At 44.4% G+C, this 27,688-nt stretch overlaps 4 protein-coding genes and 1 long non-coding RNA gene across 9 annotated transcripts in view; 2 read left to right on the top strand and 3 right to left on the bottom strand.

Moving 5' to 3' along the window:
• The first annotated feature begins 265 nt into the window (after window positions 1-265).
• On the top strand, window positions 266-1,549 carry LOC148412768 (enhancer of rudimentary homolog). The gene is made up of 4 exons (XM_088433351.1): window positions 266-365; window positions 900-987; window positions 1,076-1,196; window positions 1,301-1,549. Exons 1-4 carry the CDS (start codon window positions 363-365, stop codon window positions 1,401-1,403), a joined length of 315 nt encoding a protein of 104 aa, XP_088289477.1. The 5' UTR covers window positions 266-362; the 3' UTR covers window positions 1,404-1,549.
• A 2,153-nt stretch (window positions 1,550-3,702) lies between these two features.
• LOC148412766 (BRD4-interacting chromatin-remodeling complex-associated protein) lies at window positions 3,703-12,624 on the top strand. Of its 2 annotated transcripts, none has more exons than XM_088433813.1 (13): window positions 3,703-3,770; window positions 3,998-4,040; window positions 4,132-4,197; window positions 4,290-4,472; window positions 5,257-6,453; window positions 7,161-7,340; window positions 7,575-8,016; window positions 8,159-8,295; window positions 8,370-8,428; window positions 9,152-9,300; window positions 9,503-9,597; window positions 9,676-9,775; window positions 9,953-12,624. In XM_088433813.1, exons 1-13 carry the CDS (start codon window positions 3,703-3,705, stop codon window positions 10,477-10,479), a joined length of 3,246 nt encoding a protein of 1,081 aa, XP_088289939.1. In that variant the 3' UTR covers window positions 10,480-12,624. The 2 variants fall into 2 exon arrangements, with proteins under 2 accessions (XP_088289939.1, XP_088289938.1); XM_088433812.1 differs by having other exon boundaries at window positions 9,673-9,775.
• LOC148412767 (uncharacterized) lies at window positions 7,486-8,981 on the bottom strand. Its single transcript, XR_015867833.1, has 3 exons — window positions 8,749-8,981; window positions 8,119-8,260; window positions 7,486-7,992 (listed from the first exon to the last, which is right to left on the bottom strand). It is a non-coding gene; the product is annotated as an uncharacterized LOC148412767 (long non-coding RNA).
• On the bottom strand, window positions 11,457-21,669 carry exd2 (exonuclease 3'-5' domain containing 2). Its single transcript, XM_088433814.1, has 10 exons — window positions 21,500-21,669; window positions 21,031-21,096; window positions 20,072-20,431; window positions 18,499-18,749; window positions 18,288-18,414; window positions 17,172-17,500; window positions 16,985-17,091; window positions 15,678-15,813; window positions 14,039-14,398; window positions 11,457-13,900 (listed from the first exon to the last, which is right to left on the bottom strand). The coding sequence occupies exons 3-10, from the start codon at window positions 20,414-20,416 to the stop codon at window positions 13,684-13,686; spliced, it is 1,872 nt and encodes a 623-aa protein (XP_088289940.1). The 5' UTR covers window positions 20,417-20,431; window positions 21,031-21,096; window positions 21,500-21,669; the 3' UTR covers window positions 11,457-13,683.
• Window positions 21,670-22,166: 497 nt separating this feature from the next.
• numb (NUMB endocytic adaptor protein) overlaps window positions 22,167-27,688 on the bottom strand; it is a 30,083-nt gene continuing 24,561 nt past the window's right edge. For 3 of the 4 annotated variants that reach the window (XM_088433575.1, XM_088433574.1, XM_088433576.1), the window contains 5 exons: window positions 27,456-27,660; window positions 26,587-26,880; window positions 26,351-26,494; window positions 25,194-25,391; window positions 22,167-24,169 (listed from right to left, as the gene is read on the bottom strand). In XM_088433575.1, coding sequence (XP_088289701.1) covers window positions 23,490-24,169; window positions 25,194-25,391; window positions 26,351-26,494; window positions 26,587-26,880; window positions 27,456-27,660 — 1,521 coding nt within the window. In that variant the 3' untranslated portion in view covers window positions 22,167-23,489. The remainder of the gene's footprint in view (window positions 24,170-25,193; window positions 25,392-26,350; window positions 26,495-26,586; window positions 26,881-27,455; window positions 27,661-27,688) is intronic. The other variant, XM_088433577.1, reaches the window with a different exon arrangement.

Below are 27,688 nucleotides of genomic sequence, written 5' to 3'. Positions count from 1 at the left end.
TGAACGTATTCTATATACTTGTTCCGTTAATAAATATTGATATAAATATATCCGAGCATTATTAGAATGAAATTAAAATTAAGTGCGTTTTTTGGCTTCTGGTTCAGCGCTCAATTCGTGGCATTAGGGCAAAAAATATTGCGTATTTTTTTTTTACGATTGAAAATATAAATTCAATTAAATAGTATTCAATTTCAAACTGATTTCAATATCTTTAAAAAATATACAATTCTCAGTCTTTTTTTTTCCTTATACTTCCGGTGCATAGGTCAACTCGTCCAAGCAAGGCAGACAACTGGCTGAAGCTCGACGCGGATCGACAATTTTTTTTTACTAAACCGACCCTAAACCAAATTTTAAGTATGGTAAGTGGGATGCTCACTAAAATAAATTTTGTTTCAAGTGGAAGCCACGAGCGTATGGCTGGGGACTACGCAGTGGGTAGTTTGAATGAATAAAAGCGGCGCAGATTGCTAGCTCTCGGCTAAAAGTTAGCATAAACACGGGGAGCAGGCGACTCTTCACAGAAACTGCGATTCCGCGTTTAGTTATTAATAGTTTTCCTTACACATAGTCATCATATCACTTAAGTAGAGAATGTTTGCCAAAATTATATTTTCCTTTTTGTTATTTATCTAATATATATTTCAATTTATGGCATCTATTGGACGATAACCATTACGCATGCAGTTTAGAATCATGCGGAATTTCCTCATCCAGCCACTTAATTATACTTTCCCGGACATTAATTTGACATTATTAACGCTGCACTTTTGCTTGCATTTCTACTGATATGATAATGTTCAGTTCTCTGCGTCAGCTTGTTTTTTTTTGTGCCGTATTTTGCGTTGAGTGTTGCTGTGTATGACAACATTTGGCTTATTGTTAAATGTTTGTAGTCTCACACCATCCTGCTGGTGCAGCCTACCAAGCGGCCCGAAGGAAGAACGTATGCCGACTACGAGTCTGTCAATGAATGCATGGAAGGTAAAGCGACTGCCATAAAATGTGTTGTAAAACCATTTGAAAAAAAAAAGTGTCCATTGTAGTAAAACCTTTGTGTCTCACACAAAAGGTGTGTGCAAGATGTACGAGGAGCACCTGAAGAGGATGAACCCCAACAGTCCGTCCATCACGTATGACATCAGCCAGCTCTTCGACTTCATCGACGATTTGGCGGATCTCAGCTGTCTGGTGTAAGTATGCCGCAATCATTAACAAATTCACCGATTCCTCTGGCCATCATAGGCAATTTACTGACTATGTTGACTTTGCATGTAACATGAACTTTGTTGGTCAGGTATCGCGCTGACACGCAGACGTACCAGCCCAACAACAAGGACTGGATCAAGGAGAAGATCTACGTGCTACTGCGCCGTCAAGCCCAGCAGGCTGCCAACTGATGCGGGGAAGGGGCACGTCTTCCCCTCCTTTTCTTATACCCTAGTGTGCGTTGTTTCCCCTTTGTTGTTTCCCTCTTGAACGAAGGCATATTTTGTATTTTAAGATTTGCGTTACAAATAAACGTTTCATTTACATTACCAAACAATTGTTGTACATTTGCTTTGACTCCTTCTGGATAAGTCGCTATTATCTTTTTTTTAAATGAAAGAATGCTGCAGTTACAAAATGCCAGTTGTCTTTAGAGTGTTTTTCATGTGAATGTGAGAAGAAAAAAATGCAGTTTCTGAGAATCAATTTGGAAGTTTAAGTGATCAAAGCCATGAACAAGCAATTCTACAATAATGAAAAGAATTCGGGGAATTAAATAACTGCTGGCTGAAAGACGTGTAAATGTTAAAATCTTCATTTAAGGTGAATAAATGTGAATTTGCAGGAACAGCTGAATTTTACATAAAAGCAATCATTTTACAATAAAAATATGTACACTTATTGAATTAGAGCTTCAGAAAACTAGTAATTTTACAAGAAAGTTTATTTAGAAGTTTTTTAATTTATGAGAAAAAAAAGGTGCAACCTGAGTTTCACCTTTTTTTTGCAGAAATGTATCCTGTGAGCAAATAAATGAGGAAACAAGTGGAAGAATCAATTGTAAAAGTGATAAATAAGAATAAGGGAAAATTTACGTGGAAAAAAAGTTGTAAACTCTTGCAATATTAAACACTAACACTGGATTTTTGAGCAGATTGTACTTGAACCAATATTGGGTTTCATGCTCAAAGCAGATTGTGTTAAAGATCGGATTTAGAGAAAAGCTGTAATATTATTTGTAGGCCTAATTTCCAATATTATATTGTTTATTGATGAGAATTCGTTGGGTCAATTTAAGAAATTTAAAAGAAACATCTTAGAATTTCAGGATAATAAAGTGGAAATGTAAGGGGATTTTTGTTGGGAAATACTTTTGGAAAAAAAGTAGAGAATTAAGAAAAATACAGTAAGGTTATCTATGAAAGTAAAATAACTACATAAAGTGTTGTATTGCAATTTATACAGTTATAATTTCTTAAACATTTTTGGGGGAATTTTGCGAGAAAAGTTGAAAAATATCGCGAATAACGTTTTGAATTGTTCATCCAAAAAACAATCGGGTTTCGATATTTGCATTATTATTATTAATATTTGAGTTATGGAGCGGAGCTTTCCATGAGTGAAGAGCGACTTAAAATTTCATCCGACTGAAGGAGCTCAGGAGGCGGCCGTCTTTCGACTTGTCACCTGCTGATGTTCACGGAACATCCATGTGCTTTTTTTTTCCCCCCCTGCACCTTTGTGTCTTGCGATCGACTCCTGACGTCTGTTTCTGCACACCCACCCCTCACACACACACACACACACTCCACGCCCCCCCTCCTCCTGCGTTTAGCATCTGAAAGGAGCCCTGAGTGAGAATCGATGGCGCAGAGGCCCGCTTGACAGGACAATAAAGCACAAAGAAGGGGTGAGTCTTCTCCTTTTTTTGCCATTTTTGCCCTCCCCATCTTCACTCGCTTCTTTACCAGAAGACGACGAGCGAGCGTGCGTGTCTCGCGTGCTCCGCGGGGCCGCGACGCTTCCACGCGCTGCATCTTTTGTCAGCATCACTCCCATTTCTCACATCACAACATCACCATCGCCCCCCCCCCCCTAAAAAAACGTAATTTGATAACAATTCTCCTGTAAACATCCTCAACATTATTATCTGAAAATAAGGGGTCGTTTGCAAACGGGGGCGTGATGTCCTAATGCGGTTTTCGGTGGGTAAACAACCCCCTCCCCATTTTTTTTTTTTTTTTTTGTAAATGAGGGGGTACACTGAACTATGTTCTATTTCCAGAGCCTCCGCAGCAGCCATGGTCCAGCGGCCGCCGTCTGCCCGCAGCCGCCACATCCTCCTCGGCCAGGAGTGCTCCTCCGCCCCCTCCCCGTCCTCCTCCAGCAGCCACCGACTCCTTCAGACGATCAAGCCCGGCCGGCACTCCCCATGAGGCGGCCACCTGCACTCGCACCGACCGCTCTGTATGGAGCCTCTCGCCAGTGAAGTAGGTGCACCCATGCGAGAGGACCGGTGGGGGGGTCCTGGGGGCGGTGACTTTTATCACAACTAATGAATAATATTGACATAGAAGCTTAACTTTTGGCGGTGATGGGCGATGACGTCACGGATAGGATTTTTTTTTGTCAATCCAGTGCAAAAACGAATCAATTAATCAATAAAAAAAAAACATTTTTCTCACAGACCGGTTTATTGATCGTATTAATATGTGGTATCTTCCTCACACAGTGGACATGGAGGATGAAGACGGGACTTGTCTTCTTGATGTTTTGTGGTGAGTTTGGATGCTTAAGATACATTATAAAATAGCACAAAAAAAATTTTTTTGAATCTTGGTATTTTGTGAGAGCAAATTTACGACACTGAAGTCATACTATTACAATTTATAAAGTGTACTAATGCATTATTGTGTGTCAAAAGTCATAACTCGGAAAAATACTAAAATGGGATTTTGCCAATAAAAAGTATGCTCAGATCAAATTAGGGACTCTTATGTTTTAGTGACCCCCAAGCCCTGAACGACTTCCTTCATGGGACGGCTGAGGTAAAAAAAACAAAAAAAAAAAACTTTACTACCACTGCTTGCTTTCGATTTTAGCTTTAAAACGTTATCTTACTGTATTTCCTTCCGCCAGTTGCAGACCGAAGACCTGCTCATTAGCGCCTCCTCTGGGGAGACATCCCTCTTCGCAGATGCACCGGTGAGTATTGAGTCAATATAAATAAATAAATAAATAAATAAATAAATAAATAAATACAAGCACCTTATGGTAAATCTGTGCGTGTCATCCAGAGTCCCGTCTCACTGCTGGGGGATGATGGAGGCTCCCCAAGTACGCCGCCTCCCGGGTGTGTGGATCTCTCCTTCCTGGAGGAGGCCCTCCTTTCATCCCCGGAGGGTGCAGATGACCTCGGGCGGGAGGAGGTGCCGCAGGAGAGGTCCCCGATTGGACCTGGATGCCAGTCCAAGGAGGAGGTGAGTATGAATGATATTAACCCTTGTGCAGTATTTCGTCCAATCTTTTGATCTTTACTCCAAAGACAGTTGACAGCAAAGGGAACGCATTGAAAAAAGACAGTAGGGAGCTGAAATTTCACCCAAATGGAGAGAACATTTCAAAGTTCACAATGACATGGACACTTTGTTATGACAGACCCTGGAGTGTGACATCTTTTGGCTAAAATATTGTGAGAATGGTGTGGAAGAAAATGTCCCCAAAATGATCAAAATACTGCACAAGGGTCTAATCACGTGGAAGGGGAATGTGGAAATTTTTGTGACATGGATGTTTTTGGCAACATTGATGCCAAAGTGAGCTGAATGTTTTGAATTCCACGGGGGAATAATGCAACACTATGTTGTTGACTGTCATTCAACATGGGATTTTTTATTTTTTTTTTGGTAAGTGTAAAATTGTTCCCAAGGTGAACTGAATGAGCGAAACGTGAAGAATTTCAAAGGGACGCAATATCAATTTTCCATGTTAAATTTCCTACTGTGAATGAATAGAATTTTTTTGGGGTTTAAAAGTTAGAAAAAAATACCAGCCTACAATGTGTGAATTTTGCTGAGATTGGATGTGAATTGGAAGAATTACGCGGAAAATTGATGATGGGATAGCCATCAGGATAGTTTCGCAGTGTGACACAATGACAAAAAAACGTTTCAAAACTTCACGCGGCAAAATAATGAAAAAGTGTTAAGCAAACTGAAAAGGTCAAGAAAAGGCAAGAAGAGTTCATCGGTGTTGTTTTACCAGGAAGTGGCGAAGGAGAAAGAGGAAGAGGCCTGCTGCGACATCCTTCAGCAGAGCCTGAAGGAGGCCGACATTACGGAGCAGACCGTTGCCCAAACGGGAGACTCGCTTTACCCGCCTGTCCTAACGGCGCCGTTTGTAGCAAAGGCCGGGGTGACGGCCTTGCCCAGAGACACCCAGGCGGCCGTGGAGCCGCCGCAGCCTTCCCTGCTGGCCGTGGGGCCGGGCTGCCCCTCTCTAAAACCCGCCCCGCCCCCTCAGCTGATGGGGCTCCTACCCGGGAACATTTTCCCCGCCCCCTCGCCGGAGACTTCCTTGGTTCAGGGCTCGGGGATGATCCTCCATAAAACGGTAAGGCCGCTGGTCGCCCCCGCCCCGGGGATAGTCCTGCAGCGCGCCCCGCACCCCATCCAGCCCAAGCTGCCCATCAGCATCCAGCCCAGACTGGTCCAGATCAGCCCCAAGCCGTCAGGGCAAAAACCCACTCCGGGTCTCGCACTGGTTCCCGGGACCGCCTCGCCAAATATCCTCCTGTCCCAGAAGCCTTCGGCGCCGGCCCCGGCGGCCCCTGAGCCGCTCGCCAAACCTGTCAGCCTGCAGCTGCTCAACCAGGGCGGCTCCTTCATGCTCCAGCCTCAGGGACTCTTTCAAGGCCAAAACCAGTTCCTTCTCCCGGGTCAGTCCCAAGTTACCATCACCCAGCCCGCCGCCGGCCCTCTGCTGACCGCCGCCCCTCCGGGTCCCCAAGGGACCCCCTTCGGCGGGCAAATCGTGGACGGCTCGCAGATCCTAACCGTGCCCCAGAGACAACTCAACTTCGGCCCCGTGTTCACCACCGCGGCGCAGCTCGCCCTGGGCCAGGCCGCCATCTTTTCCCCGACCGTCTTCCAGATGCCGGCGCAGCTCGCGGGGAGCTACGTCAACGGCGGGCAAGGCCAGCGGGCCGCCCTGGTGCACGGGCCGGCTCTGGGTAACCACATCACCTTGATCAACGGCTCCGGGGTGCTCCCCTCCGACCTGGCCTCCATTTCGATCGTCAACGCCCCCTCGGTGGTGCAGGGCCTGCCTTTCGCAGCTCAGCCCGCGCAGGCGGCCGTCACCGACGCCCAGCTGGGCCTCCGGACCGCCTCGGTGGTGCTTCTCCCCGAGAGGGGCGTCCCCGAGGACAGGAGCGGCACAGAAGAAAGTTTCCATCAACAGGTGACAAATACAATCTTGCTAGGGCTTCACGAGTTTGGGAGGCATTCTTGAATCCTGGAGCACTTTGGAATTAATTGTGAGTCGAGCGGTTACCGCAATTGAAAAGACAGATTGGATGAGAAATTATGTGAAAAATTCAAGAGTAAATTGGAAATTTGGGAGGAGAAAGTTTTCGGTAAGATAAATTACAATCCAACACATTTTAAGGGTAAATGAGTAATTTACAATTTTTGATTTTTTTTTTTAAATTTGGAAACAATGTTGGAATTTTACATGAGTAAAGCTGCAATTGTACTTAGAAAATGGTATGTGAGAAAAAAGTAATTTATTAATTGGCATTTTACAAGGAAAATTTGGGAATTTTTTATTAATCAGCTTTAATTGTTACGTGAGAAAGTTTAGATTACCTTTTTAATCAAGGAGAAATTCAGAATTTAGGTGAAATGACATCAGATTAGTAAAATGTGGTAAATCATAAATTTAAGATGAAAGAGTAATTGACAAGTCTTACAAAAAAATGGGAATTTGGGACGAAAAATTGGAATGTGGGTGCGAAATCTGTTGAGAAAAAAGTGTGCAATTTACAACAAAAAAATTACATGAATTAACATTAGTCATTTCGTCATGATTGAAAAGAAAATTCAGCAAGAACAATGTATTTGTAATTCTAAGAAATAACGTCAAGTTGTAATTTTGTGCCCACGTAGCACTTGGCTCAGGTGATCCAGCAGCGGGCGTCGGCGCAACCCGTCGCCCCCTCGCCGCCCGCGGAGGCCGTCCTGCGACCCCAACCGGAACTGCCTCCGGCCCCCGACGTGGCCCAAGTGGTTGAGGATGTGGCCCAGTCCCTCAGTGAGAACCCGGACTTTATGCAACAACTCAAACAGGTCAGAACCTCCATTTATAATTTTATATTTACAGTATCTACCAGTAAACATAATCTACGTTTACATTACATATTTTATATTCGCAAGTTAAAATATGCATTCTTGACAAGGAATTAGTAATTTTATGAGGAAAAACGTGGGAATATTTGGCAAAATCAAAACAGACATTGCAAAATGTAGCATTTTACAAGAAAAAAGAAGAAGTCATAATTTGACCTTTTGTCTGTACCCCAGCAAGCACTGGCCTCTCCCATCACGTCTGAGCTGTTGGTTAGAGTGGCGCCGGCGGTACCGGCGGACTCGCTAACACCTGCGGCGGACATCGAGCAAGCTAGCGAGCCGGCGACCACCAAGTCGGACGCCTCGCCCGTCCCTTCCGACTCTGAGGACACGCCCCTGTTGGGCTCGTCCCCTTTGCTCCGGGATCAGGACGCGTTCCCCGATTCAAACCCGCTTCCAGGACTAGAGGGCGCGTCCCCGCCGCAGCAAGTGCAGTACCACGTCCCCCTTCAGTTCCAGGGCTCGCAGCCTTTGTTCCTTCATAGTGTGGGGACGCCTTCTCGGGACCCGTCTTCTGAGCCTCTTTTGGCCCCCAGCATCCCAGTGCCTCAACAGCAGCCGGACCCCTCAGCTGGAGTGGGGGTGGACAACGCTGTCCAACAGCACACACAAAACAGTGAGTCTCGCTTCAAATCCATCCATCTGTTTTCCATAGCACTTATCCTCATTCACGCTGAGTCAATCTCCAGACTTAAAATCAAGAGAGAATGCAATTTACCTTGAATTTCGTGCAAAAACAACTCTGTGTCTCACGTCAGCACCGACAGCTGCCTTGATCGCGGAGAGCGACGCGCTGACTCTGGAGGTCCGCTCACCCTATCCCAGCACCCAGGACCGCCACCAGGGCGGACTACCAGCTCCTAGGGAGGGTGGCCCCGGGTCAGAAAACCAGCAGGTGGGGAAAATGGAAATGATGTCACATATTAACATTGCTTCCATAATCATACTTTTGGCATTTGTGTGACGTAGCTGGCAGGTGTGGAGCAGCAGCCGGAGGAAGTTCTAACACCAGCAACTCGTCATCATAGGTGGGCTAGTCTTCTTTTCTTTTTCTTCATTTTAATCAATATTTCGACAGGTGAACTGATTAAAAAATATAGTGATTTCGTATTGCTGTTTGTGACTTTATGCATCATGTCAACGCATGGAATCGCTATAAACTACAAATTAAACATCTGCCAAAATAATTTTTGAATAACATTTCATTTGTGTTCAAGAGTGCCAGGTTTCGTTAGACTTTACAGATGATCCTTACGGGACAATCACCACGCCGAACAGAGTTTGTGGATTTCTAAGGCTTACTTAAAAAAAGAGCAAATAATACATTCACCTTAATAAAAAGCCTTACCATGCTTTTATTTTGAAGTATCACCTCAGAGCGTTGTTCCGTTCCATTTAGCGTGACTCGTTCTCCTTTATTGTCCGCCAAATTGTCGCCGCCAAAACACATAGCAACCAACATCAACACAAGGCCAATAAAGAATCATGTTCAGTCGCCGACAATGACACTAAGAACCCGTTTGTCCGTTACTTTTTCATTGTATGATACGGCACAAGTCCTTGCTAGCTGCTAACGTGAGGTTGAGCCATATGGTGCATTCAAATGCAGTCGGACATTTCATACTCAAACAGAAAAAAATAGTAATAATAGTTATTTGCATGTTATTATTGTTTAGTACAAATGTTATTCGTAAATTTATATGTAGTTATTTTATTATATTCAGAGACGAAATTGTGTATCCGTTCCTCAGGTTCCAGCAGCTGCTTTGCTCGGATCACCTGGCAGTCCAGCACCCGCGCACCGGCCCGGCCTTCTGCACCCTGACAGATGCTGCCCGCCGCCTGTTGCCGTACCACGTCTGCGCCGGACACCCGCCCTCTCAGGAGGATTTAGCTTTAGGTCAGTCAGAAACATAATTGCGCATTCAGAGTTTTCCCTCGCATATGGGCCTTCAATCACCCCCTCCCCCATTTGAGAACCACTGCTACAAGGCAGTTAGGATTTTTTTTTTTGAGTCAATTACTTTTGCTTTAGTAGATTCGCTCCGTATCTCCCACAAATAGCACTTGTTAATTTCTTTGCGATGTGGTTCATCCTGCAGTGGACCAGGAGTTCGATACGGTGTCTGGGTTCTTGCTGAAGCGCACCAAGGACATGGTGAACAAATACAGGCAGCTCCTGGTCAGGGAAACATGGGTAAGCAAAGAGAAACATCACGACTATTTGGTAGTGCCTTACCTGGTGAAAAACTGTTTGAACCGTTTTCCGCAGCAGGAGAGCCCGTCCGCTGAGATGGTGATGCTGGAGCGTCTCTTCCTGCAGGCGGAGCGATTTTCCCTGGGGGAGGATAGGCGGCGGGCACACAGAGACCCAGGTTAGTGGTGTGAAACATTACTGATAAACACTCAGGTGCAGCGGTCGCCAGTTTTTTCCTTCAGTTTTGTCTTCGGCAAAAAAAACGCATGCTCAATTGGGTTCAGGTCAGGGGACTGACTTGATCAGAAAAAGTATTGGTATCGTCCATCCTAAAGGACTCCGATTGGTATTTCAGAGTCTTTCCTGACGTCCTTGACCTCATCCGCATCTTCCTCGGGGACCTCGCAGCCTCCGCTAGCACCCCGGGCCCCGGTCCCAGTCTGGACCAGACTGTCAGACCGCCCGCCTGGACTGAAGACCTACCACTCTAGTTCACGAGGGGCTCTCAGGCTGACTATTAAGCAGGAGTGCGGTTCTCGCAAGGTGGTGCACAGTTCGCTCGGTGATACGGGACTCAAGCGGGACCGCGCGGGGCGGCTCTCCAACGGAGCGTCGCTGCACACCCGGCGTGATCACAAGATCCCCAACGGAGCGGAATCCAGAAAGAAAAACCTCCTTTCGGCAGCGACTCCGCGGGACACCCCCAGGGTGAAATGTCTCAGGCTGGACGCGCCGCCGCAGGACGATAGCGTGCTCAGCGAACACCTGCAGAGCGCCATCGACAGCATCCTGGAGCTGCAGCGCCTGCAGGGACAAGCGGCGGGACCACTCAGCAGGACCCCGGACCAGTCGGTCACCAGCGCCTTAGGGGGTCACCTGTGAGGCTCCGCTAGGACATAGGAACACACAGCTGAGCCAACCAAAAGCCTGCCAGGAAGATTTGAACCCATGTAACATTCAGTGTTTTCATTTTTAATTGGCAATTGGATTAAAAAAAAAAATCATTCACAAAAAAAAAAATTGATGACCTTGATGGCTCTGGAAAATATTTAAATGGGTTGTAGTTTTGTGACCTGGAAGTTTGGAAAAGAGACTATGAAAAGGGTGTTGTAGCATTTTTTTTGTGCCAGATTGAAAAAAAAAATAGATGAGCCACTTATTTTTTGGGTTGTCAATCGAAAATGCTAACTGGCTTCATTTTGATTGAGGGGGGAAAAAAAGGAAACATGACAAAGTAAAAGCACTATTAATAGTTCCTTAGGGGTTAGATCTTACATTTCAGTGTACCTTTGCGCTGAAAAACAAAATAGAAGCTCTATGGTTTCCGTAGATTTTTTTTTTTTAAATAATGGTTTCCCAGCAGTGCCAAGCTTCCAGGGTACTTATTTTAATAACTTGTGCCAATGTTTCAAGTCAAACCAACTCCAAAGAACTCGTCAAACCCGCCCCCCACAAACACACCAGCAACTTTCAGGTCCTTTCGGGAAACCCGGACCATTACTAGACTTTTCGTGGCCCGAGCTGTGAAAAACAAAGTGGCGGTCTTCTGTTCCAGGGAGACGAGAACAACGTTGGATGTTTTTGTAAAGCAATAATGTCGAGGAGGAGAAGACAGAGGGACGAGAGGGTCTTGCTTGGTGTTGGATGATGTCACTTCAGTTTGGTTTTTCTGCAGAGATGCGGACAAGTGGACTTGAATGAGACCTGTAACAAGTAACTTGGGATTTATTTATTACAGACTTGGACCAAAAGACTCAGCACTTGCATGAAAGTCTAATCAAATGACGTGGTATCTCTCAAGAACCCCCCCCCCCAAAAAAAAAAAAAAAAAGACACCTTTAGGACTCCCGTGAGAGGATTAATTTTGGATTTATTTGAAACTAGCATAACATTTACATGACATCAAAATGTTTAGGGACCTGTGAGAAACCTTGGACAAAACATGTGAAGTTGTGAACTGATGTCCAGAAACCATTCTGCACTTGACACAAAATTTGGACGAAAAGACCAAATAACTGAGGACAGCTTAATTTTGAGATTGTGAAAAAAATGACGTAATTGCATGAAACAAAGTAATTTGGAAAGTTGTAGTGGACTAGAACCGAATGACTAGAGACAATATGAGAGTTTAACCTACCCCCCCAGGACTTGGACTAAATGAGTCTTTGGACTTGCAAGAGACAAGTAATCACTGGACTTTGGTTAAGACCCCAGCACAAGACTCAGATATTTTCTTTTGAGACCTGGACTAAGTGTCATGCAAGATTTATGTGGGTTAGTCATACGGAACTTATGGTGGACTTGACCCAAGTGACTTCTAAATTTCTTGTCTAGAAACTTGGACTAAACCGGTGAGGATCAGGAACCAAAACAAACCTTATTTCTATCGGTAAATTGGGAGCTGTTGTTAATGTGACAATCTTTTTTTAAATTCCCTCCCAAAATTTGCGTCCTATTGTCAAAAAATGGTTGAATATGAAAAACGTAAAAAGGCAAAAAAAAACAAATCTCTGTGTGACTTGGACAAAACCCTTCAGGACTGACTTTTCACTTTTTGAATGGTTGCAGTAATAATATGCAGTACTTGACGCAAAACCTTGGGCAGAAATATCATCCAGGGTTTCTACTGGAGGTTTTGATGGCGATGCAGTTGGGAAAAAAAAAAAAAAAAAGATGTCAGAGTGACAACTCACTCCTTGCCACCGCCACTTTTGTAAAAAGAAAACGGCATCAGTGGAACACAAGTCCTGGAAGGAGTCGCCTCGCGTGCCCGTCGTTGAAACGGTCCGTTTTGTCCGACCGTTGAGACGCCACCCGCCCAGTCCCCTTTGGGAAGTAGTCCCGGGGACTCGTCCTTCTCATGCCAAAATCTAGAGGCCTTAACCCAGCATAGCTCGGATTGTAAACAACCATTAAAAAATGTGATCGCCTCGAGCGATGGATCCCATTTTTCTTTTTTTACCGCTTTTACATTCTATTTATGAAAACTGTGATTTTGTACAAAATAATTAAAACAAAGTGAATGTGGCCATTTGTCTTGGAATTTCATTACAAAGTTTATTGACTGTTTTGCACACAAAGATCGGATTTTCTGTCCGCTTTCAAAGGTCGTCGTCGTCACGCTGAAGGAGCCGGCGGTGCGTTTGGGCAAAATCGGGATTGGGAGGCCCACTAAAACATGGACCTCGGAAAGAGGGGGAGGGAGCCGTTTTACGCACGAGCTAGCGCTTAGCGCCGCTCGGCCCGCTTCTGTGTACCGTCTCATCTTGAAATAAATTAAAGGCACGAAAAAAAACAAAAGAGAATCTTTTAAAGAGCGCAACTTAATCTATTGACTGAACTGGACAATAGGAGTTATTTATTTACATTAGTGTTGCCACGCCCCCAATATGAGAGCTTTCCAAAGCCTCATCTTGAAATAAATTAGCAGGGATTCAAGACGCTCACATTTCCTAGAGTGGGACTTGATCTCTTGACTGACAAGGCTAACAGTCAAAAAAAAAAAAAAAAATAAGTGGGTGGGAGTGACAAAAAATAGGAAGCATGTCGTATTAGAGACGCACCCCCATGAATTCTCTGGGCAAAATTTCACCTATGGAAAAGTTAAAAGGGATCAAATATGAGATTTTTTTTTTTTTTTTGCAACATGATCTATTAACTTGAAAGGGCAATAGTTGAGGGAAGTGGGTGGGAGTAAAAAAATAAATAAATAGCACCAGCCCACCCATCCGTTGCAAGAGATGGCTAAAATCTCATCGGCCAATCAATGAATAGGGATCCAAAAAGATGACATTTTGCAAAAGACAATTAAGGTTGAGAAACAGTAGAGATGCTCCCGGTCACGATTTTCAAAATCTTCAAATGATTTACTTGATCTACTGAGCGAGACGACAGGGGGGGGGGGGGGGGGGGGAGCGGGCGAGAGCGACAAGAAACATTAAGGATGACCCTCGTTAGCATTAGCCGCTAACCTGCAATACTTAAAGATTAAGAGCAAGCTGTTGCGTGCCTGATTAAAAATATTTGTTGGTAAATTCTTTCCATTTGTCGGGCTCCGTCTTTTAAAAAAGGCAAAGTCACCGCCGCTCAGTTGACTTTGATGGGCAGGTTGTCGCCGTACTTGCGGAGCAGCTTGAGGTGGTTGTGCTGCACGCACCAGAGCGGCGGGAGGTGTTTGGGGCGCATGGTGGTCAAGAAGTGCTCCCTCCAGCGCCGCTCCAGTTCCATCAGGCCGCGCGGGCCTCGCTCGGCGTAGGCGCGCACCACCTTCAGGCCGTGAGGCACATAAGCCTCGTTTGAAATCCTGAGGAGAGAGCGTCGCGCGCCTTTGTCAAAACTTTCACCCCGTCTTGAAAATTGAAATCCTAAACCCGAGTCGACCCGAAAGAAAAACTAATCCAAGTTCAACCCTCCCGGTAGCCTAAATTGAACCCCGGCTCACCTGGTCTCCAAGGAGGCGGCCCGCCGAAGCTCGTCCTCCGTCAGCTCCCTCACGTCCAGGAAGTCCCTGACGCGTTCTCGCAGGTCGTCCCGCCGCCACTCGGGCAGCTCGGCGCCGGCGGCGAGAAGTGCGCGGGCCGCCGAGCGCACCCGGCGCCGCTCCGGGTCCTCCAGGGTCCGCACGCCCTCCTCGCAGCCCTGCGGGGCGGCGAAGTCGTCCGCCAGCTGCTGCTTGAGGGAGGCGTCGTGCACGTTGGAGGCGGCGTGGCAGCTGGTGCACAGCAGCAGGACGTCGTGAGAGTTGTGATCCTTCATTTCGTTAGGGAAGTGTCGGCGGTACTCGTGAGGGACGATGTTCTTCCTAGGGGAGGAGCGCTTAGTGCTTGGTCAGCACGTCAATGCTGAGGCTTTCAAAATAACATCACTAAATATAAAAAAAAAGCTTAGTCTATTGTATATATTGCCTTGAAAGTCACACAAAACCCCAAATCTCACTCAGAGGCCTATTTTAAACTACAATGCTACCTTCAAATCTTAACTCCCAACAGTAACAGGAAATCTGCTAAATACATCAAATTTGCACTACCGTCCTCATATGTAGAGTTTCTTCCACTCCAATTACTCGATATGCTCAGAATGTGAGTCTATTCATTTATTAGTGCTTCATTATGGCTTCCCTTATTGCTCTATTACTGTTTTTTTTTTCCCCCAGTTGTATTGCCTACTTTATTATTTGCTCGATTGTGGAATTATTATTACTATGCACATGGTGATAAAAGTCTTGATTCTTAACTTGAAATCCGAACCATGGCTTGAAACACAATTCTTAAGACTTAATGCTGCTTTTAAAAGCTTGTTTGAAAAATTCATTTGAAACCTTAGCTGTGGGTTAAAACCCTACCCCGGCCTTGAAATGCTAAATTTGAAATAGACATTTGAAACCCTATTTTTCCCCGAATGTTAGCTTTAAAAAATGTCTGGCTTGGGACTGCAATTATCAACCCTAATTTCAAACAATCACATGAAACCCTGACTCTGACTACCCCCCCCCCCTTTTTTTTTTTTTAAACACAAACACTGGCTTCATGTGTGCTTTTAACCCAACTTTTAAACCATAACCCGGTCACTGAAAACCCTATTTTTTCCAACCAAAACACTGGCTTGAAACTGCAATTTTAAACCCTCATTTGAAACAATACTTAGATCCCTAACAGTCTCGAAACCCCATTTTTCAACAGTGACACCAGCCTAAAAGTCCAAAATCCTCAGTGTGTATGAACTCTTGCTTAAGAACCATAACCTGGCCTTGAAACCCAAATTTTCAAACCCTCAAACCAAAACAGCGGCTTGAAACCGTATTTCTAAAATGCAGCTTTATGTTGAAACTGCAATTTCAAACCCTAATTTCCAGCGGTCCCTCAAAACCCTAATGCTGGCTTGAGTCATCATTCATAACCCCAACGCTGGCTTCAAGCTCAAAGCCTTCACTTGAAACCCTAACTCAGGCGTTACCGTAATTTCATACCCTATTCCCAACCTCAAATTGAAAGTTGAACTGAGAGTGCAAATAAAAAGCTAGGAGCCTGTTTTTAATTCATCTTATTTATAATCATTTGTATTTTTTGGCGGAAGAGTCGAACCTGATGTAGGAGTCGGCTCTCCCACAGACCACGCAGAGGTTCTCCTTGGCGATGAGGTAGTAGTCCTGCTGCGAGTCCGGACGTCCCGACGGCTCAAACAGAAGCCTGACAACAAAAGGATCCTCGCTCTGGAGCACTGGAACACAAGCGCCGCATCCGTAATTTAACCATAGATGACAGCACGCGTTCTACCTGGTTGTTCCCTATAATTAGCATCAGTCTGTTGGCCTATCATTCAATCCCAAAGACGTATTTTTGCGCGTCTTTCAACAGTCTCAGACATTCCATCCTGGCTACTTGATTTATTTACCGCATTTTTTTGAACTGTAGGCCGCAACTTTTTTTTTTTTCTCATGATTTGAGCCCTGTGGCTTATCTGCAGTTTTTTTTTTTTTGCTAGCCACCAGGAGACAATCCAGCAGTCAAGCCAATGTGTGTACAGTATCTCTTCAAGGTGTCAATTTATGGAACAACTATGAAATAGAACTGAAAAAGATCAATGAATCATTGTGTGTGCTCAAAGTGGTAAAAATTCTGTCTAAATTGAATAAGATCTTGTATACATGTGACGTGTAAATTTGATGTACAGTATATGATTGTATTTATGATTGTGTATATGAATGATGCGCAATGTGTTCATATATTCCCGTAAATAATCAATAAAACAAAGGAAGACAGACGCTTTAGAACTATTGATTTGGAGTTTGAACTGCTATTTAACTGTGTTATGTTGAAAATATCCATCTATTTTCAAGAATGATGTTGGTGCTTAACGTGAAGGCATGTTCAGTCTTTTGAAGATAGGATGTTGCTGTAGGCAGGCAATTTAAAAAAAACAAAACATTTATTTCTTATCTTCCTGCATAAACACCTAATGTTATGACCTGCGGCTTATAGTCCAGGTTTATCCCAGTCAATTTGTTTTTTTTTGTTCAATTTTTGCTGCTGCAGTTTAAACCTGTGTGGCTTATAGTACTTATTTCCACAGGGAAAAAAATGAGACACTGTTTTAGCCTAATATTTGATAAAAACTAGCCATAAATTAGTACCTGGGATTGAATGTTTAAAAACGTAAAGATGTAGAAATCCGTCTATGAGATTGAATGAGTTAAGCATTCAAGTCATCATTGTGAAGTTTGGCGAAATGGTGCGTACCAAATATGGTATCCAAGTTTAATAAAACATGGACCAGAGAAAGCAAAAGAGAGAAGAGTCTCAGGCGATTACAAAAAAAAAAAAAGTATACAAACATGACAGGTAAACGCTCCATATATAGAATAGCAATGTGGTAAACAGACAAATTGTACCTCCTATTCCTTTGTCCAGGTACCATTTGGCTTTCTTCTTGTCACACGTGCAAAGCGGCTGATCGTCCGGGGCATGCAGGTAACAGTTATCGTACAGCGGAGATTTCCTGCGGCGCAACACAAAGCGTTTCGCTTGACTTCATGGTCCTTTTTCACGTTTGAAAACAAAGCACACGTCGGGATTCACCTGGTAGAGTAGCCCACGCCAAGCGGCTTCCTTTTGTTGTTCTTCCTGGGGTCCGGGACTCGCTGATCTCCAGACGCCGGGCTCTCGGGGCTGGAGGAAGTGCCCTGAAGGGGCCCGCGCTGTCGCCTCGTCCTCTCGCCGCCGCTATCCTCGCTGCGCTCGTCTGCCTTGCGACCCTTGAAGGGCACGTCCACCAAGCCCTGACAGCGGGTGGCCAACGCGGCGTAGGAAAGCCCGTTGGTGGAGGTGGGATGGCCTTCGGGGTGGAGGTCAAGCAGGTGGAAGAAGAGAGCGATGGACACTTGGGCATCCCTGGCAGCGTACGTCACCTAAAAAAAAAAAGATATATTAATTGGTATAAACCAGTGCTTCTCAAATAATGGGGGGGCTTTGTGTCTGTGATGTGAAATTGTTGTTTTTTTTTTTCAGTTTTAGACTAAGCTGTAACCCATAAATACGTGTAAAAAGTCAAACAGTTGTTGAAAGTTGATTTATATTGCTTTTTTCTTTTGTTAATGCTAAAAAGAATACAGGTTTAGGTATACTTCTACAATATTTATAGATAATAATCTAATTCATAGTCATGCTGAGTGCATTGAGTGAGGGGGGGGTGCAAGGTTTTCTCTTTCCTAGGGGGGCTTGGCAAAATATAATTGAGTTTCCTTGTGGATCATTAACAAGGTCTATGTACAACTACATGATTCTAATTAAAAAAAAAGAAAAAAGAAATGTACAGACAAAATTAAAAATGAGAAATAAAATACGAAATATCAAAATTATTTAATTGTTTTTGATAACTGTATATGCTACTGCTACTTTTTTTTTTTTTTTTTAAACGATGTACAGACTATAGACAGTTTTTTTTAGGGCCGACACAATCATCTTAGACAAAAGAAATAGGGCTAGTATCTGCACCGATACCTGGTATCAGTACTCGGCCTTACCTAATATTAGCTAAAAGACAGGAAATAAAAAGCCTTCATTTGTAGACATGACTAGCCAGCACAAAACTCAAGAGAGAGTTAAGCTGTTTTTGCCTGAACTAGCCCAAGACAACAAATTCCTTGGCAGATTTAAAAAAATAAAATAATAACGACAATAACTGCATGTAGGAACCTGCTCCGGTGTCAGCTCCTCTGCCTCCCAGTCGCTACACCGCAGTTCTGGCGACTTGTTCAGAGAAATGTTCAACACATCAGCCGCTAGCGACTTCAGGCCAAGTCCATTACTCGCGAGCGCCTGTCTGCGAAAAAAAAGCCGCAAACACTTGAGTAGGAGGGACGAAGGTGGCGGGTGACTGCCAAAAAAAAAAAAAAACGGGCCTCACTTGTGTCTCAGGGCGAGGTGGCGCAGGTCCACTGTGCACGTCAGCGTCAAACCGTAGTCGTGAATCAGTCGCTTGCCGTCATCGTGGCAACCGACGCCCACCTTCAGGACGCGCGGGTCGCACAGGACCTCCGCCAGGTCGGGTGGGAGCTGCGCTCCGCCAAATGCCGGGAGCCGTATCAGCACGCATCGTCCGGAATAAGATGCCAGTTGGAGCAGGGAGACACCCTGGGCGCGACCATTTACTGATACCTACGCAAAGAACAAACAGTCACCGTTTTACAAGCCACTCAGAATGAAACCCTCAAAATGAAACGTTTGTATATACAGTATGAAATTATGACTTGAACGTTATCATCTTTTTTTAAATTAACCTGTGGGCTTTTCTCACATGGAGTTTTAAGGTTTTCCAGCTGTAACCAACATTTTCATGGAAAATTATTCAACCTCAATAGGTTGTGAATGTTTAAAATCAATATATGTCATTTTGATTGTAAAATGAGGACATCATTCTCAAAATTATTTTTTCAAATTTAGGATGCAAATCTATGGCGGCTCGGCGTGTGAGTGGTTAGCACATCCGAAAGAAATTCCAGCTGCTGTGGCATTTCTGTGTGGAGTTTTGACAAACCGCATTAACACAGTGTGCCATTGAATCAATGAAAATGCTACTAAGAAATGTCATACATGTCAACTACGCTTATTTTCTCTTTTATGGGCATGGGTGGAGAAAAGGATGCTTGAAACCGGTTGGTGGGTTTTCTCTCCCTCTTTTTAAATTGCTGTCAAGAAGAGTTAAGTTGGAAATGTTAGATATCTTTTATTTTTCATAAACTTACATGCATTATTACCTTTCCAGCAAAGCACTTGCTTTTCTCAGGTGAAACTGTATTTAACAACTTTTTTTTTTTTAAAGAGTTGCCTTTAATTTTAAATGTATCAATAATTTTAAGTCAATCAACATTGTAAAGATATGACTTTTTTCCTCATGAAACTGTTGCTTTTCCCTGTTACTGTTGTCTCTTTTGCTCCCAATAAAATTCTAAATTGCATCAACCCTGCTTAAATTGCAACATACTTCTCGTAAAATTGCATCATTTCTGTAATAACTTGACTGCACCTTACCAAACAAAAACAAAACAATTAAAAAAAACAACAACTTCCAATCTATTCCCATGTTGAAAACTAGGACATTATTTCCAACTAGCAGTACAGAAAACGCTTAACATTTATCACAACTTAGTTCCTGGTTTAGTCCACAACACATGAGAAAATTGGGAAAAAAGTTAATTAAATGTCTGTCCATTTTTTTTAAACATGTACAGTATAGCTATCAGTGACAGTGATTAATTTAAATGAGTCACTTTCAGCATAAGTAAAAACAAATCATCAATAGCTATCAATATTTATACGAGTTACCGATAATCATCATTTTCTAAAAGTAAAGCAGAGATTTGGAATCATTTTATAATGCCTCAACATAAAGATGAGTCTTCTTTCGTGGATTAATTAATTAAGAAATGAATATTTCCCTCGCCCTGTGCTAAGCTTTCTTAATATTCTTTGGCGTTTACCCATTCGCAGTCAAGTCCCAGTACCGGGACCGAGGCCAGGTCCTCCTTCATCGCCGGCCACTGCTGTCCCCATTCTTCCCGGGAGCTCACAGTCACCGGCGTCACCGCTAACAGTTGCTCAGTGGACGGGATGCACACAGGAGGATCCGCCCGGGATTTCTCATACTCAGCCACCACAATCTCCTCATATACGGAGCGCCGGTCGACAACAGGAAGCGGAGTTTCCCTCTGGACGGAAGGTGGCCGCTTCTTTTTGGTGCTGAGCGCTCGCCACACAAGAAAACCACCAAAAGTGGCGCAGAGGAACGTCGTGATGATGGCGACTAGTGGCCTTTGATGAGCCATCACCAGGTGTTAGAACTATAAAACACAAAATGGCTTCCTTAAATATGAACTCTACAGTATATTGGCTAGTAAAGTGTGGTTATTGTACATACGGATGCATTTGTGTTTGAGATGTGTGCTTTTTATGGCCTAATGAGTGACAGGGGCCAGTTTGTAAGAGTGTGTTGATCAGGGGTCACCAACTCCGGTCCTCGAGGGCACCTATCCAGCATTTTTTCAGTGTAACCCTCCTCCACTGCACCTGATTCATAGGATGTGCTCATCAAGAAGCTCTTCAGGAGCACCAAAATGATCATGATAATTTGCATCAGGTGCAGGGGAGGAGGGTTACACTGAAAACAAAAAAAAATGCTGGATAGGTGCCCTCAAGGATTGGAGTTGGTGACCCCTGGTTTTGACCAACAGCAGTTTATTTAAAGAGTTCTTTTGTTTTTGACAGTATGATGCGTTCAAATAAATGGTTAAAAGTGTTAACAACGACTGTTTTCTAGAAAATCAAGAGAAAAATAATTTTCGGCAATCTTGGCAACGTCCGACTCCTACGCACGACAATAACCTCCCGCATTTAGAAGATGCCTGAAATATTACTAAATTTAAATATTTCCACACAGTACCTTGTCTTCAGTCAATGAACCTTCTGCTGGGTGCGCTGTAGGAAAGTGGAGCCACACTGCATCTTTCTGCAAAGACAGGGGAAGGGTGGAAATTCTTGAGAAGCATGCAAAGCATATAAATAATTCCACGTGTGTATACAATTCTATTTATGGCTTAATAAAAGCGATATGCATTTAAACATTTTTGCACCCCTCTGTAACATTTAACAAAAATCACAGAAGCCAACAATCGAGATGTGTTTTTTGCAACACAAACCAAATCAAGAGAACTCTTTTGACACAATTTTTAGCAGGCAAACACAGCTTTAAACGCCACGTTTACTTAGCGAGCAAAACTTAACAGCATTGGCGAGAGATGTTAGCAGCTAGCTAAAGAGCTTGCCGCGAGTTCACTGGCTTTTTGCAACGCAGAGATTCCTTGACACTACAAATGAGCACAAAGCACCATTTGTAAAACAAGCAATCTTACCTCGGTTTGTTCCGTGGAACAGAAACACTGCACGGAACCCGTACAACGTGCATTACAATTTTCCGATTTTTTTTTTTTAACTCGTCAGTTAGCATCAAGGTGCTGTTTATATCGGCGCGGGCAGTGCTGTACTGCGATGCCTGGAACTTGTTAGCGACACCAACAGGAGAGGAGGATTAACAACATTGCAGAAGGACAATACCTTTTTTTTTTTTGCATTACACCCATCCATGCGTTTTCTATCGCTGCTACTCCTCACTAGGATAGCAGGCTTGCTGGTGCCTATCCCAGCCGACTTTTGGGCAGTAGGCGGGGGACATCCTGGACTGGTTCCCAGCCAATCGCAGGGCACACAGGAAGAAACAACCATTCATGCACCCAGTCACACCTAAGAACAATTTATTGTCCAATACACCTGCCATGCATGCTTTTGGAATGTGGGTGGAGACCGGAGTTCCTGAAGAAAACCCACGCCAGCACAGGGAGAACATGCAAACTCCCTTCCACCGTGCCACCCTTTTGCATTCTAAACTCTCCATATTCGTTCATGTTCTACAGCTTGTCATAATAATGAAAACAATTTCCATAAATGTTATCTTGTTCACAAGTATTTACCACCGATGAACATCCACGGAGACACCTTTTTAAACCAAACAGGCAGAAACGGTTTCCTCAACCATCATTTATTCAAACCTTGAACTTCAATACTTCTCCAAGTGGCATCAAATCATGAATTACAAAATGGAAAAATAGATCAGAGAAAGGATTATGTTCACAGGTTTTGATTTCAAAATAAAATAAAATTAAAAAAACACACCGGACAGCAAGAAATGGAAAAGCTTCTCTTTCAGTTTGTCATTGTTGACTCCCTGTAACTCTTGAGCAGCAGACCAATGGAGGAGGCCCAATCATCTCATGTTGTAAGTGCTTGTGCAAAACCAAAACATGAGGAATCCACGATTATCTGAAAAAAAAAAAAAAAAAAAAACCAAGGTAGATATGTGGGAGGTGCGTCCCAAAAAAAACAAAATAGTGTACTTAAGCATTCAAAGGTAAGCTGGTCGTTCCTTTGCTGCGGTCGCTCTGTTCTTGTTGATTGTTGCTGCAATGACTTATGTCTTATTTACAGTCGACCACCAAGAGCAAAAATTAAAATAAACACACAAAAAACGTAAAGCAGCTGTCCCTTCACGAAATCTCTTTACATCACATTAAAATTTAGCACTGCTGTGAGAGATTCTTTATATATTTATGTATTTAGGTAAAATAAACATGTATAATGTTACATATATGTAATATAAACATATTACACAAACACGCACATAAATATGTATTAGGGGTGTGGCAAACTATTTAAATCATAAAATCGGTTGATTAAAAAAATGAGTACAGTGAATAATCGAACCGTTCCACTTTAAAAGGTATCAATAAATCCTTGAAAGAAACGCCATATTTACAATAACTTAAGACATTTCATTCATATTGGAAAATGACACCTTTTCAAACTCAGCAGTACCATATCAAATTGATTTGTAATTCCACTAAATCGAACCAGTTGAAATTGTTACAATGATATAAATCAAAATGTCTATTGTACTGGTGAGACGCACACCCCTAATATATATGTATATGCTCATGTCGCGATTGTATGCCTTTGGCAAGGTGACAGTTGGAATCCATAGCTATTTAAAATATACTTAATGCATAAAAATAAACATTTTGGCATTGTCTTGCTTTATTTTTCCAGTTGGGTGAGGTGGCTGCCATTAGGAGGTTGAGAGTTGAGCGGGTAAGAAGCGGCTTACAGGGGGCGGTGGCAGTAATTGCTTAGTTCCACAGGGTTACCAAACGAGCACAGAGAACGCTGATGAGGCTCGTGAAGAACAGCAGCAGCATGAGTATTTTGGGGGGGTCTTTCATGACACGCCCTACCGCTGCACCCCCCCTCCCGCTCCCAACATGGAGCCCATCTCTTCCTCAGGCACAGTCATCAGAGCTGGATCTCAAAAGTCTTGTGCAGCTCAGTGGAGAAGGGGTTGGTGGGTGACGGCGTCGTGCGCTGGTGCGAGCGCCCCTCCAGCGCCGCCCACTGGGCTTCAAAGGCATCTTCCTGCGGCTGCTGAGGAGCGACGGGAGCGGGCGAGGAGGCGGCGGGCGGGTGGGGCGGTGCGGCCCAATTGTTCGCGCCGTTGAAGCCCCCGCCGCCATTGGGAGGGTGTACGCGGGCGGGGCTGGCGGCGGCGGCGGGTGAGGGCGGAGGCTTGACGAAAGGACTCGGGATGACGACGCCCTGGGGCGCCACGGGCGCCGGGACGGGAAAGGGCTGAGGTTGCGCCGCCGAGCCGAAGACGTTGGCCACCATCTGCGAGGGGGTGATGCCCACCACGGGCACGCTGGGCTGCGGGAAGGACAGCCCGTTGGACATGGGATGGAAAGCAGTCTGGCGCGGGGGCAGCAGGGGCGTGTATGCCACCGGGGGTATAGGAGGTGCGGGGGCGGCGAACGGCGGGGCCGCCGCCAGGATGGGGTTGGTCGGAGGAGCCCGGACCGACTTGGAAACCTCCTCCAGCCATTTTTCCGCCTCAGAGGGGGTGCGCTTGTGCGAGGGCAACACAGGAGAGGACGTCGGCGGGACGATGATGACGGGAGTGGACGATGACCAGTCGCCTCCTGTTTGGACAAAAAGGTTAAAACACGTATGCCCCTTTCGCAGTGCAATTAAAGCATGTAAATGGTACAATACGGAAGAATTCATAAAATTGTTTCCAAGCTTTTTTTTTAATCATTCTTTTGGTAAATGAAATTGACAGCATCAAGTTGGGGGTTTGTCCAACCTAAATCTGTCAAAGGAACAAAATAATGAATTTCCTATTATTAGAATGATCCTACCTCTGCCTCAGCTTGAGCAAGGAAAAAGCGTGCATGCGAAAGGTCAAGGATTAGTTTTGTTACTGCCTAATTGCATATTCTTTTTTTTTTTTTTAAACATCCTACATCCTGACTAAAAACAATTGTCCATTTGCATTTTTTTAGGTTCATTCTTATATACTCTAATACGCCACAAGATGGCGCCATAACAAGAATCAGTATTTAGTCAAAAGCAGTAGTTTTCCAACATTTTCCACAAAGTACCCTCAAATATAAAAACACAAAACCTTATCCCCTGAAGTACCGACCAAGAATAAAATACAGTAACGCAGGAGGCCTAAGACGTTTGTTCATAAGAATAACTCCAGTCAAAGGTTTGGAGTCCCTTTTTCCCTCTGGCATGAGAAAGTGTTTAAAAGCTTGAGACTGGTAATGTATATATTTTTAAATATTTATGCTCAGTTTGAACATTACCACTTATATCCAGCCATTTTTACTCCGTCTCAAGGGCGGCCATTTTGCCCCTTGCTGTCTACTGAAAGGGACGTCACAAATGCTCAGGGGTGAGCTAACGACCAATCGCAGCTCACCAGTTATTTGGGTTTGGTCCTGTGACATTTACAAGCTGACTCGTCAAAGGAAGTAAAGTGAATGGTGCCTTGAGATACAAGTGACCTGACAAGATGATTTTCAAGATACGAGCCAAAGGTTCTAATCTGAGCAATACTCAATAGGATCATCATTATAAAAAGATTCCTTGATGACAGTCCTACCATACACCCAATCACCTTCGTTGTTAAGCACATTCTTTTTATTGTCCTCTTACCCGCCGATGCAGGGGCCGGGACCCCAGAAGGGGTCTTGGCCCAGGGGTTAGTGTCTCGAGCAGGCAGAGCGGGGGCCAACGCTGCCGAGCTGGGAGCTGGAGGATTAACAGCGGCAGGAAGGGGGGGTTGAGGAAGAGGGTGAGAATGAGCATGATAGGCGGAAAAGGAAGCGGCCGCAGCGGCTGCAGAGCCGTTGACTACAGCAGAGGAGGAAGGGGAGGAGGAGGAGGAGGAGGAGGAGAAGGAGGGTTTGATGTTAGACATGCGAGGCGGGACACGTCCATCAAATATGCACGAAAACAAGCACAAACATGAAATGTGTCCAAAATGTGAAAGACTTGAGTTAGGATTAGGAGGATATTCTTTAACTATAATAGAACGTAACTCAAACAAGACGACGTTAGATGAATGTTAAGGTGCAACGAAGTGAAGAAATACAAGCACAGCTCATGCAAATATTTGTCTATTCTACATTAAATTTTTGGGGTCAACATTTCTGTAGTTTTTAAAGTGTTTGTTAAGTTTATGGAAAAAAAAAATTGTCAAAGGGAGCTTCAAACTGGTGACTTCAAATGATGGCCGGCCACTACAACACAACACTAATACAATAAATTAATAGCAATGTAGCAATTAATAGGAAAATAGCTGTTTAAATAACTGTTTAATATAAAATGCAAATATGGACTGTTTGCCGTCTGTAGATTCATTCACTTGCATTGAGCACAATTGTTGGGTTACAACCTCAGCTATGACTTCACAGTGCAGTGTAACTGTACTTCTTTACAACTGGAAAACTTTGATTCATGCTTTTTGATTTAGAAAGTCCTGTTCTTAACAAAGACGTGAGCAAACGTGGACAATGCTTTGCCACAGCCGCTGTGTTTTAAACTCAAAATAAGGCAACCAATTAAAAGCTCCAAGCAAGCATTTTATTTTATCCAACCCAGAAAATTACAGCTTTCGTTTTTAAAGCATGCTGTGTGAAAAAGAACTTTTTTTTTTGTAACAAAAAACTGACTCATTTGATTATCCTTAAGTTGTGCTAGTATGTAATGTATTACACAAACGTGATGCATTTCTTTGAGCACTACGGGGAAAATACTATTGTTTCACGGTGATGTAAGCAGTTCATGTGGGACGCCGTGATGATGGTTACCTGGCGCGACAGGCGACTGGGGCGAGGTGAGCGCTTTGGGCATGGGCGCTGAGGAAAAAGGGTCTTCCGGGGGTCCGCTGAACGCCGTGGTAATCTGAGTGCACAGCGAGCTTATGCTGTCGTTCTCTCCTTCCACCTCGGGCACTGCGTGCAGGTGGAGGGCGGCAACAGTTATAATGAGGGTGAATGGTGTGCGTTTGTGTTATTGTGTCCATGAGTGTGGCCTTTTGCCTCACCTGCATTTCTGATTGGGAAGTCTGACTTGCGCTGCACGGTGGAGGGTAGCTCGTTCATGCGCAGCGACAGCTGGCGCTTGAAGGGCGACGTTTTCTGGCTGAGGGCCGGGAAGCCGCGGAAGGAGCCCTGCCTGGCCAATGCCTCGGCGGGAGCGTGTCGGCGAGGTATGCCCAGCGTGCCCAGCGAGAGGGGCGGCGAGGACGAGGGCGACGGCGGGCTACCCGACTGAACGGCAGAGGTATTGATCACTCCGCCGCCAGACGAGTTCCCTGCCACCTTTGCGTCACTCTCAGCTGTTGGGGTAAATACAATATTATTGAACCATAGTAGTATTACATAATAATATAGAACTATGTTATTTGCATTTTCCACAAGGTAAAATAAAAATGAAAATAAAGACTAAAATAGTACAAATTAAACTAAAACAGTCAAAACCAAAGTAAAAATGATAAAAAAAGAACAAAAAAAAGTCAAGTGTATAAATAAAAGTGTCCCTCTAATAAATGGTCTCCTCCAGCTTGCAGTTAAGTAACTAAGTACAAAGACCAGCCATTAAAATGGTAAATTCTGTTTTTAAGTAACCTCTTCAATTCCCTTTTGTCTTTGCTTGCCACTGAATTGCCTCGTGTATGAAATGCGCTATATAAGTAAAGTTGCCTTCCCTTCCTAGCAAACACCCTCACCAGCTTAGTCCAGAAAAAATGTCCTCCAGCCACCTAAAAAAAAACATGTTTTCCTGGGAAATCATCACTAAGTTGTGAGTGTGATCATATGGGTGCCTATCACGGAAAATATCCTACGAGCGGTGACTTCCAGAGCCAAGCACAAGTAACAATCCCGGGAAGTATGCGAGTTTCTAGACAGGCACCTTTTTTGGAATCCTGCAGCTGCCTCATGACCTCCTCCCGCTCGGCCGCCTCCGTGGCCGTGGTGACCCGGAAGGAGCCCTCGCGGGTGAAGGTGGTCCGGTTGGCGTCAAAAGTGGCTGTGACGCCACACTCCTTCTCACGCTTCTGCTTGCGCTCCAGGCAGGCGGCAAAGGCGCAGCCCACAGCGTGACTGAGCCGCTCTCCCTACATGTATGACATTTGCATGGTCATG

Source organism: Hippichthys cyanospilos, chromosome 14, assembly GCF_059441005.1.
Source record: "Hippichthys cyanospilos isolate Australia breed blue-spotted pipefish chromosome 14, RoL_Hcya_1.0, whole genome shotgun sequence".
Lineage (NCBI taxonomy): Eukaryota > Metazoa > Chordata > Actinopteri > Syngnathiformes > Syngnathidae > Hippichthys > Hippichthys cyanospilos.
This window is presented reverse-complemented; position numbering and strand designations above follow the sequence as displayed.

What these genes read in the sequence shown, in the direction of transcription:
- exd2 (XM_088433814.1), bottom strand. Translation starts at nt 20,416, where the DNA reads ATGGCTCATCAAAGGCCACTAGTCGCCATCATCACGACGTTCCTCTGC. An exon ending in TGGGACTTGACTGCGAATGG is followed by an intron (nt 18,750 to 20,071) that starts GTAAACGCCAAA and finishes TTCTTTGCGTAG; the next exon opens with GTATCAGTAAATGGTCGCGC. An exon ending in GGCGTGGGCTACTCTACCAG is followed by an intron (nt 17,092 to 17,171) that starts GTGAATCCCGAC and finishes GTTGCGCCGCAG; the next exon opens with GAAATCTCCGCTGTACGATA.
- LOC148412768 (XM_088433351.1), top strand. An exon ending in TGTCAATGAATGCATGGAAG is followed by an intron (nt 988 to 1,075) that starts GTAAAGCGACTG and finishes CTCACACAAAAG; the next exon opens with GTGTGTGCAAGATGTACGAG. An exon ending in GCGGATCTCAGCTGTCTGGT is followed by an intron (nt 1,197 to 1,300) that starts GTAAGTATGCCG and finishes TTTGTTGGTCAG; the next exon opens with GTATCGCGCTGACACGCAGA.
- LOC148412766 (XM_088433812.1), top strand. Translation starts at nt 3,703, where the DNA reads ATGTGGTATCTTCCTCACACAGTGGACATGGAGGATGAAGACGGGACT. An exon ending in TCCTTCATGGGACGGCTGAG is followed by an intron (nt 4,041 to 4,131) that starts GTAAAAAAAACA and finishes TCCTTCCGCCAG; the next exon opens with TTGCAGACCGAAGACCTGCT. An exon ending in GCGGGCACACAGAGACCCAG is followed by an intron (nt 9,776 to 9,952) that starts GTTAGTGGTGTG and finishes TTGGTATTTCAG; the next exon opens with AGTCTTTCCTGACGTCCTTG.